Source organism: Cottoperca gobio, chromosome 23 (assembly GCF_900634415.1).
Source record: "Cottoperca gobio chromosome 23, fCotGob3.1, whole genome shotgun sequence".
Taxonomy (NCBI): Eukaryota; Metazoa; Chordata; class Actinopteri; order Perciformes; family Bovichtidae; genus Cottoperca; species Cottoperca gobio.
In genome coordinates, this window is record NC_041377.1 from 5,584,040 (window position 1) to 5,595,239 (window position 11,200).

Sequence of the window (11,200 nt, forward strand, 5' to 3'; positions counted from 1 at the left end):
TATATATGTGTAAGATTTGAACGTTTGTAACTTTAGCGCCCCCAGTGGTAGGATCAATAAATACAGTGTCACACAGAAGACAGCGTCAGATTCATGTGCTTACTGAATTGCATATTGTTACTGTTTTTGTAAAACACAAGCAATATGTGAACACGTTATTATGTGTGAAACTATACATTTATATACTAATACTTCAAAGCAAATATAAAATATAAATATGTCATGTCACGGATGTGTAGTGTGGACCGACCAAGGCCACCCCACTCTGTTCCCCGCCTGGCTGGGGCCAAGTGTTTTGTCAGAGGGGCACATTCAACCCGAGGTACATAAAACCAAAAGAGACGAAGCAGTGTTCAAGCCTTCAATATTTTTAGTATAAATAATCGCGCGCAACAAAAACAATACCATGATTGGTATGTTCCTGACTGATTACAGCATCGCTCCAGTGATCAATCATGACATGCATGTTTTTATTTAGGTTACCATGGTAACGAGTCAGACCGTTTATACTAGTGATGGGAGGTCCGGCTCTTTTCAAAGATTCGGCTCTTTTCAAAGATTCGACTCTTTTGGCTCTTTCAACTCCCAAATGGCTCTTCATTTAGTGTCACTCCGACCCTTATATTTTAGCCTAATTTAGCAATTATAAATGGTTTGTCATTCAGTGTTTTCATAAAAGCCTTATTGTTATGCATTATCTTTCGTTACAAAAGAAAATACACAGTTACTATTGTTTAACATTTAATCAAACCTTTACATTAACAACTTAACACAGAACTACAGCAAACAAATCAAATAAATAAAGGCCAAAGTCTTAACATTATGACACTTTAGATAAAAGTCTTTAGTGCAGTGCTTCTTTTTTGGTTTTTGCTAATTTCTTCACTTTCTCCAGACGCGCTTGCTCCCCCGTCTCTCTGTCGCTCTGAGTGCACCTGGCCTGTACCACTACACTCGATGTCTTAGAAGCGTCTGCCCCCCTTCCTTCTTTCACATAATGGTATGATCCTAGTCTGTCCTCGCATGTGATTGGCCGCATGGTGTGCCCATCAAAATAAAGTCCCGGTCCTGCCTGGATCGTCGCAAAAAGTTTGTACTTTTCTAATTGTATAATCTTTGTTTGGAGGGGGGGCCACAGGTGGGTCCAGGCTCAGTGTTACAGTGTTGCCCCTCCTCAAAACCAGCACTGGCTCCCCTGGCCTGATTTTGCTCTAGTTAGTATTAAGTACAAAACATTACTTTTTTTTTTATTGTTCAGCTGACGGATAGTTAAAATAGTTTTGGATTATTCTGAAAATACCTTCAGAAAAGTTGTTAAATCAGCCCGTATTTATATTTAATAAAATCTGATACTTAGCGCTGTGACTTGGATGTAACAGTAATACATGAGGCTAGTGCATGGTGTGACAGCAAGGACAAAACAAGTACACAGAAAAGTGTAGGGTTACTTTTATTTACATATAAAAACAAAAACGTACAGCTGCACAAACTGACAGTAAACTTTTTTTTTACACACAGTTGGGAGACTAAACACAGAAAGAAACACAAGGCCTGCTGGTAGACCTAAATCTTTTTGACAGTTGACAAAAAATAGAAATTATTACTTTTCAAGGCATAAAAAGTGAAACATAATTTCCAAAAGTGATCTTCATTTAGTCTCTTAATAATCTTTGCACATAAACTTTTTAGGTTGATATCAGCTATGCTTTATTTTGTTGCCAAACTCTCTATATTGTTGAATTCATAGCAGTGTGGTAACTACTAATAGTATAAATAATTCTCTATCGTACACATGTCACATGTATAACTAGACACTTCAATTTGACAAACTAATGAGCATCGGCTATCACAGTCTACTTCAGCATCATTTATCCATACCGAGTGTAAAATGACAATACTAGGTAACATTTTGGTTACAGCACAAGTACAGTGACATCTTTTTATAGCATAGTTGACTCTTCCCTTTTTATTTATCATATCAGCAGAGTAATCAAGTGATTTGATATATAAATCTGTACAAATAATACCCTTATTGAGAAATCTATGAACAGCCTATATACAGAACACACATTTAGAAATTAGACTTCTAAGCCCACTGCAGTCTAAAATACATCATATAAAAGATTTTCAACTGGGCTGAAGAAAGAGGAAACACATATGAAGCCCAGTTTAGATTGAATATATACAACAGATTAACAAAAGTAGAAATACTGTTGTAAAAAAAAACAAAGAAAAACACTTTTACTGAAATATAAAAGGAGAATTTATTCGTCCAGGCAAAAAATAATCTAATGTTGGTTTATTGCACCAGACAAGTGTGTGTATGCCCATTATTGGTATATATTTTAGCTCAGCAACCTTTTGTATACTAGCTGATTAAAAGAGTAACTTAAAACGACTCCTGAAATCTTGTCTTGGCAGCCCTCCACTGCCAACACCGGTTTTTTAGACTGGTTTTAAATTATTCTTTAACAAAATCAATATTACTTTGAAGATGTCAATACAATGGAGTAAGGACAATATAATCGTTTGGGTTATTATTTTGTAAATCTGAAGTAAATGATCAAAATGTGAAGCTGTGAGAACCAAGCACCTGGTGTGTACAAAATGAGTCGTAACCATTTATTTTAGTACTTCCTGTCTTCTGTGTGTCACACAAGAAAGTCCTACCACTTTCTCACATTTATGTGATATTAGTATCAATAGGACAAGGGAGATAACGGTTAGTACCTCAAGTTAACTGTACATAAACATAAGTAATTAATGGCTAAATAGTGGTGGAAAGAGGAAAAGACTTAAAAATATTAAAAATACAACACAAAAGAAGACCTGGGTTAAACAGTATTTGCAAGTAGCCCGTATCATTTTTCTTAAACCTGTATGGTCTTCTGTATGAGTCAGGTGTTACTGCCCTCCCTGGGGCAGTAAAATATAATTATGACTCAAGCGGTCAATCAAAAATTAAGAATATAAATGACTTTCAAAAGTTTTATCGCCTGCCTTCACCTTCAAATGTCCTTACTGGTAATTCCAAAAAGAAGTTGACTGTGTTGATCGACACGGAGACTCACCCTGCCAGAGCTGAATGTTGTCACAAACAGGGCTGTGCGGACACTGAATGCACGGGGGGGGGTTTCAGAGTAAAGATATCTCTTTCAAGCCACATAAAGTTTAGCTGCCTTATTTGCCTTGTCATCATGGAGTTGCCTTTGAAATTTTATTGGACACAAATAAAGTATAAAAAATATTTTTTTCATTAACTTATTCACAACATTCTTTATCCACTTTGTCCCTTTGTTTTTTCTAAAAAGAAAAAAGAAATAAAAAAAACTGACCGGCTTAGTTCCATCTTGACCTCTGGGCATTGGGAATCAGGTGCACTTTAGTAAGAATGTCTAAGTATCCAGCACTTGTTGTAGCTTACTTGTCTGTGTACCACAAAGCAATATATATAATATAATTGGAGCAATGCTCTTAGAAGTCAGAGTCAGCATCCATAAGCTCCGCCTCCATTAAATTGGTCCGGGAGTGAATGGGTCCGTAGCCGGCCCTACGGCCTGCCGGTACCCGAGCCACGTGGGCCAACCTGTCTGACAGCCCGTCTGTGAGATCCATCCCTCCGGGGTAACAGGAAGGTCCACTGGGCTGCCAGGTGGAGGCTGAAGGGAGGCAGCGCGGGCCGAGACCCAGATCCTCTGGCCGGTCGCTGAAGGTTAGAGGGTTAGAGAGCAGGCTGCGGCCATAGCTGTTCCGACTGCTCTGGTAGGGACACCTCTCCTCATAGGACAGGGGGTGGGAGGGTTGGAAATCTGGGTAGGACCCTGGCAGGACTTCCTCCGCCAACCTCTGCTGTTGCTTCTGCTGTTCCCGCAGATTAGCGACCAGACTGGGGTGGCATGGCAGTTTAGGCAGGCGAGGCACTGTGCTGCGACCAAACTCACGCTGGCGATAAGCCTGGTGGTCCACCGCCTCCTCCGCTGGACGGACCTCCTTCTTCCTCTTCTTCTTCTTCTTTTTCCTCTTTATCATCTCTGGTGAAATCTCAGCCTCCACCATCCACAGCCTGTTCCTCTCATCTGGAGGTGGCACTGTGAAGACATAACAGAAATGTTTTTGTTGGTGATTGACAGTTCTCTGATAAAGAAAAGGGGAAAAGACGGAAAGGAAAAAGGTAAAGAAGGATAAAAGTGCAAAGTCATAGCCTCCAGCTCTCACCTGGTGTACCAGTAGGAGTAACAGAGATGTCTTGAGGCAGGATGGCCCCTCGCCTGGCCACCATCTTGGTCACATGCTGCGCCCAAGCTGATGACATGTCATTTGACGGCTCATTTAGCTCAAAATTGATTCCAGCTATGAATGAGAAAAGACAAACCACAAACTCTACATTAAGGTACAACTGAGGACAGATTTAAAGCAAAGATACACTTAATGCCTCCCCGGCGGTGCCTCTATAGCTCCGAGCTGCTCCAAGCTAAACAAGCATGGCGACCACAGCAGCCTCACGGCTTACATGAGCAGAGGAATGTGTCATGCAGTTCTTAGCTACAGACATAACAGTTGTTCCTGACTGTGTTGCTTCTATGCCACAAAAAAGTAAACGGAAAATCTTTTCAGGCCAGATTTGAAAGGAAAATAACACATAGCGGTTCTTTACATCAGCACACATTGACGTTACATTACACACCGAAGCTTAGAGAGGTGGTTCACCCAACCCTTTACGGTTGGTGTGAAACAATCTATGAATAATATGCATACAATAACAATACTGACATGAGGTCAAATAACCTGAATAAGACGCTTTGCAGTTTCAGTTATTAACCACAAGGTGGAAGTATGCAAACATCAGCAGACACGGCTTCAACTGTATTCATCAAATAGTGGAGAATATAACAAACCTTCATGCAAACTTGAGTCAATGTTGTTTTCTGTTCGCTGTATGTAAATGTACTGCACTCTTAAGTAAATGATCAGTTCAAGCTTACTCAGAACGAATGATGTAACTGAAATACTCACCCACTGGTCCATCATGCGACACGGTGTGCATGCTGAAGGACAGCTCCTTTTCTGGGTCCTTGTGAAGCTCCTTTCTCAGCGCAAACGCCTTGGCTATCATCTTGCTCTTCTTGATCCTCTTGGGTTCATTGTCACTACGACCAATAATCCTGACACAGGAGCATAAGGCAGGTTCAGACAGAGGGGAGGCTGACAATGTCCGATGGTTAGAAAGACCCAACGGAGGATCGCACGTTTAAAGCCGTCTCACATTACTGATTTCCTACACGCTCTCTCTCATTCTACGTCACTCTGGATGACATAGTCTTAAGCCCACACTGAAAACAATCATTCCAAAAAGATGAATTACTCTTTGTTTTTTATAAGCTGGAAGGAAACTAATTCCTTTGAGTAAAATCCAAGTCACAGTGAGCCCTTGTGAGTGTTTTTACAGAACCAAGGAATTAACACTAAATTAATGCCTCCATTCTTTCCAATGATCAGGGTGAAAATCCCCAGTTTTCCAAGATGTTTGGCAGAGCAACAGTGCTTGGTTAGAACATGTCTGGGTGCATAGGGATTAGACTTTCCCCACGCTGTTGTCGTATCTTTAAAACCATATATGGACGTGGACAACAGAACAAATGAGAAGAGAGTATTTCAAATGCAGAAATATAATGAATAATGTTACATTTCATTTCCACTTAATGTTTGCTTACTTGCACCAGGTCCGTTTCCAGATGAGGATGGTGGCCTTGGTCCAGACCCAGGTACTCATAGCGATTCCCGTCCCGAACATGGAGAACAGGTTGATTTTCTCCACCATCAGGCTGGGCCGGTTCTTAATGGTGCATTCTGGGATTGGCTTGTTGGTCTGAGAGGCGATTGTCACGTTGGCTTCACACCTGTTGAAAACATCACAGAGATGATCAGTGTATGCCTCCCACACCTTCGAAACATATGACTGAGGTACATTCAAATGCTGGATCTGGCAAATAAGAAAGTCTTTTACATGTCAGGGCAGAAGAGAGTGGTTTACATTTTTGAGGGTAAATTAATTCCAATACAGCCAGTGTCAACACTGTGGGGGAAAATAGGGCTGCATTCACCGCTGTAAGCTGAGGGGTTGAGCAGCGGTTTGGAGTCTCAACAGCATCAGTTTGTGGATTTCTGTGTTTCGGGTTTGCAGGTGTGCATCAACAAACATGCAGCAAATCACAGGATTTATGCCTCCTAAAGAAGGAAGACGGTAAAAACCTACAGCACGTATTCTCTGAAGCTCCTCTCCCATTCAGCCTGGTTGAAGAAGTCGTAGAAGTGGCAGCCGAAGGTGATGAAAACAAAGCCAAAAGCCAGGAATCCAAATATACCTGACAAGGAGAAACAAGAACAATAAATCAGATGTGAGATACCAGACACTTCACTGCTTCACCTTAGAAAGGTATGGAAACATGTTGTTAAAGTAGAATAATGTGTAAAATCATTGTAAAACACACTCATTTCAAAGACATGAAATATGCTGCTACAGACTCTTAAAGCATTTCATTTAATCACCTAACACTTAGTTTGACCCAGGTTCCAAATCTGATCATAAGCAGGATGGTTTTTACTCTGTGGTGTGAAAAGGCACCAGGCGAGAGAACATACCAAGTCTCAGCATCGTCTCGTTGATCTTGCTGGCAGCTTTCTCGCTCAGTAGTCCCGGGTGGTTGCTCTTAATGGAAAACAAAGTCATGACACCTAAAAAAAGAGAAAGATTCTGAATCAGTCGCAGTTGGTGGATGAATATGAGGAGCACTTTCTGAGCAACGTAAAGCTTGAAGACTTCTGTTCACTGAGCTAGAATGTCAAACGTTACTCACCCCGGATGAGGAAGTAGCCGCCGACAACAAGCACCACTCCAATGGGCGCCAGCACAAACCCAGCACGGTATTTGTAGTTTTTGTAGCCCACAAAACATATCCCACTCACTGAGTCTCCATCCACCTGTGAAGCAGCGCACGTAACAAACACATAAGAAGAGGATCTTTTTCTCATGACTGGAAACCATATTTCAGTGTCAGATTGTATGAGGAGAATGGCTCCGTACACACCTCCGCAATAGCCAGGATGGCCACGGTGAGGATGAAGGGGACGGACCAGGTGACCATGTGGAAGTAGGAGGTTCTGCCGGACAGCGGCTGGTGGGTGGTGCCCAGAGCTTTGAAGGACGTGTGCCAGGCATAGGTCAGCATGACGAACCAGATCACACCCGACATCAGGGAGTAGTACACGATGATGAAGATGGTGACACATGACAGCGTCTCTGAAGACCTGTAGGGAACAGACAAACATGAGATGTGATTTATAGGGTTACAGTTTCTAGTTGGGAAGGATTCTTATTCTCATGACTGATGGGTTGAAGGACGTTCACTTACGAGGGCTCCCCGAGTCGCATAGTGTTGTCGCTCTTGCACACAATCTCGTCGCGCGCTCCATCCAGGAACTGGGCCAGCCATCCAATACTGCCCACAAAGAAACAAGCGTTGATGTAGAAGAGGATGACCGCTGGGTAGCGGTTGGAGTTCTTCCAGTCGGCAAGAAAGGTGAGCTGAAACGGAGGATATTTTGAAAGTAAGTTATAGCAGAAGAAATATCTATGGAATATGAAATTTAAGTTAAATCTCCTTCCCAGAAAGGCAACACACAGCATTATGGGTACTGTAGCTATGTCTCACCAGGGTGAAGAAGGTGCAGAGCAGGGTGATGGTGCCGAAGTAAGCGATGTATGCGTGCATGTCGTTGTGCTCCTCCTCAGTGAACAGAGGGTTGTCGCACTGGATACCGCAGCCCTCCACGTCCTTGTACCAACTGGACTGGATGTCTGTCTTCACCAGGGGAGCTTCACACTGGCCCGACATGTTGAACTTCAGCTTCTGCACCTCGTTCTGCACACAGCGGACACAAGGGGGAAAGTGAGCTTCTGTTTCAACTTAAGCTAGTCTCAGTTTGTGCACCCTGACCTCCGACCTGCAGCGATAAGAGACGTTCTCCTTTGGGGATCAATAAAGTATCATCACATAACAATGAAGCGTACCGAACAGCCCACAGGGAATTGGTCACATGTGAGGAAGCTGGGCCAGCCCCTCTCCTGGTCCACAATGCTACATGGCCGACGTGTAGCCAAACAGAGGCTCTGGCTGGGCAGCTCGACTCGCCCGTTCTCACATTTGGGCATGTAGACGGCACAGAGCAAAGGCTGGATGACCGACCAACAGCGAGGAGCGTTCCGCAGACCTAGGACAGAACATCCGGAAACATTCAAGTTAGACATGAGAGGTGTACGACAAGACACAGGGTACATGTATCAAACTGAAGGTGGTGATGGTGAGGACTAGACTAGATCTTTATTCACATCATCTAACCAAATGTTTTAACTCAATGAACAGAAAATTGATTAAAAACTAAATCAGCAAAAATGCCAAATATTAGCCGATTCCAGCTCCACAAATGTGAGCATATTATTGTTCTTTGTCATATATTATATTACGGTAGTTATCTAACTGAATAATCTTCAGGTTTTTTTTACCATTTTCTGACACTTGTAGACAAATTAATCGAGAAAATAATCTTCTGATTAATAGATGATGAGAATAATCGGCAGTTGCTGCCCTATTTTAAACAATCACAATTGTCATGAAGCCAGAATGCAACAATTGAATTGAGAATAATCCTGATGAAGTGTGATTTTGTGAAATATTTGAAATCATGAGAGATATTATGTGAGTGGATGATACACTTATATCTCCTTTATCTGCTGTATATTACACAGGAGGCAGAATAAACCATATCCAAAAATACAAATAAATGTGGGTTATTTGGGAGCCCTTGATACCTGGGTCTGACAGGTCATTAGTGAGTGCTTATGAATTTGAAGCAGGATATCTAAAAGCCTTTTATTAGTGAGACTCTCCTATTGTTAGCTGGCTAACACCTATGAGTGATTCCTTTTGTTGCCTTTAATGGCTTTTAACCCTTCATTTCCTGTTGAGGCTCCCTTCCCATCTCACCACAACCCTTTGTCATAACAATGAACATTATTAGCACTTATAATAAACAAGGCAAACAATACTGATCATTTCTGTGCAGTGAGACTGACGCCACTACTTATGTATTTATACTTTTATTAAATATGTATTTAATGCTACAAAATAAAAGCCTGAAAGCCAAGTTTTCATAGAATTTACAGGGTATTTGTGGGAGTCACAATAGATTTATAATGAATTTATTGCTCATAATTTCACTTTCAAAAAAGTAATATTATTAGTATTCATAATAAGGGATGTATTTACAGTATTTTTTACATTTAATCTTCTATGCTAGCAACTGAGATTTATTTCTATTTAGATTACAGGAGTATCATCACTCTTCATATGAGATGGAACATATTTTAGCATTTTGTTTTAAAACCGTTAAATCCTAATTCTCACCGGACCACATGGTCAACTTCTCAAAAGCGTCTTCTTGTGTGCTGGAGTCCTCCGCCAGGATTAGAGAAGTATGTGTGTACGGTAAAGGCGATCCCAGACATGTGTTGTATTTAAGTGCCTCGCAAGTTGTAGTTTTCTTGCAGTTATCCTCAAATATCGTCCCGTTTGGGGACAACACCGCCCCGGAGCCTGAAAGCCAGGCAGCCCAGACGCAAAGCATCCCGTAAAATCCAACAATGGGGCTCCGACCCTGGGAAGACATCTTGGGAGCAAGAGATTCAACTGTGCATAAACGAGATCACTTTGAATTCTTCAGTAATCCTGTTTCCCATGAAAGCCAAACATCAACTTTTCTTCATTAGATTTTGAATAAGTTTCCAAACGCGGCATGTTGAGGGAAATCTGCGGGTCGCTTCAAAGTTTTCTCGCAGTCCTCCCAAACTTTTTTATTCTGCACTTCTCTTCCGATCCCTGCTTGATCCTCCTAGATTCCTTCATTATCCAAATCCGATCAGCTCCAAAAAACTGTCCTCGGCTCTAGAAAAAACGCACCATCAACTGAAAATCTTTAAAAGTATTAATTTGAAGCATTTGGGCTGGGTATGAAAAAGACATCAGGCCGAGAAAGCTGCAGATCCGCCCTCCCCCACTTCCCAAAAACTTGCCATGAAAAAGTCTGGATCTCTGTAATAGGATCTCTAGCTCAGATGCACCACCCCCTTCTCCGTAGCCCCCCTTTTTTATGGTGGCAGAAAAATAAGATGATACATGACCCTACATCTCTCTACGTGTCCCAATAAGTGATTTTCTCCCGGTGAAGTGTGATAAGAGCTTTCTGAGGCTTTGTTGTGTTCCTGATTTGCAGCTCAGTGTCTGGTTGTTTTTTGTCTCTGGTATGCACATGGTGGGGGAGAGCCAGAGCAACAAAACTTCCCCTCCCATCCCCCTCTACAAGGGGAAGAATGTGCCTTATGGCAGGCCTTCTCAAAAAGTTTCATCTGGAGGACCCCCAAAACAACACAGAACCCCCCCCCCCCCCCCCCCCCACACACACACACACACACACACATGCTGAATCATACACCTGTAGGATCTTATACAACGTCATGTGGCAACTTCAAGGGAGTGAAGCTGAGATGTTTCTAACTTTTATGGAACAGATGAAGCAATATTCAAATGAAATAAATACAAAGTAAAGATGAAATGAGAGAGCAATATACATTATATACATCACAATAATATAAATTAATTATTCTTGCGAAATAAATCTAGCCATGTGTATTTCATATAAGTACGATATACGATAAATATAGGTATAAGTACGAATAATAAATACAAAATAAGTATCATTACAAAACCACTTAATAGTGAAAATACTTAATAACAAACTCATATAAGGTGATTTTTTTTACATTCATAAATACATTTATTTACTGTAGATTGGTAGCTGTTTGGCCTAAATAAGATAATGACAGTCAGTATGTCTCTGCCTTTATTAATAATTATGTATAATTAATCACACAAAGATTTACATGAAGCTTTGAAGAGTTACATGTTTATATGACAGTAGTGTGTATGTGAGTATCTGTGTGTGTGGGAGGGAGGGAGGGACGCAGTTAATAACTCAAAAGTACATTAAGTCAGTTTCCTTTGGGACATTCATAATGGACTGGGCTTCCTCTCAGAGTTAAAGTGGCAGCAGGACTCTATTAACATACATAAAACTCAAACACAGTCAC

At 41.4% G+C, this 11,200-nt stretch overlaps 1 protein-coding gene across 1 annotated transcript; it reads right to left on the reverse strand.

The window, feature by feature from the left end:
* Window positions 1-1,432: 1,432 nt before the first annotated feature.
* On the reverse strand, window positions 1,433-9,723 carry smo (smoothened, frizzled class receptor). Its single transcript, XM_029462449.1, has 12 exons — window positions 9,462-9,723; window positions 8,069-8,268; window positions 7,710-7,919; window positions 7,410-7,582; window positions 7,086-7,305; window positions 6,855-6,978; window positions 6,640-6,732; window positions 6,254-6,362; window positions 5,712-5,897; window positions 5,014-5,162; window positions 4,216-4,350; window positions 1,433-4,088 (listed from the first exon to the last, which is right to left on the reverse strand). Exons 1-12 carry the CDS (start codon window positions 9,721-9,723, stop codon window positions 3,475-3,477), a joined length of 2,475 nt encoding a protein of 824 aa, XP_029318309.1. The 3' UTR covers window positions 1,433-3,474.
* Window positions 9,724-11,200: the final 1,477 nt, after the last annotated feature.

Bases quoted from the DNA above. Each gene is read 5' to 3' on its own strand.
- smo (XM_029462449.1), bottom strand. From the start codon at position 9,723: ATGTCTTCCCAGGGTCGGAGCCCCATTGTTGGATTTTACGGGATGCTT. The intron at 7,920-8,068 runs GTACGCTTCATT...CGCTGTGTGCAG, and splicing joins AATTCCCTGTGGGCTGTTCG to AACGAGGTGCAGAAGCTGAA. The intron at 5,163-5,711 runs GTAAGCAAACAT...CTCCTGTGTCAG, and splicing joins TGGAAACGGACCTGGTGCAA to GATTATTGGTCGTAGTGACA.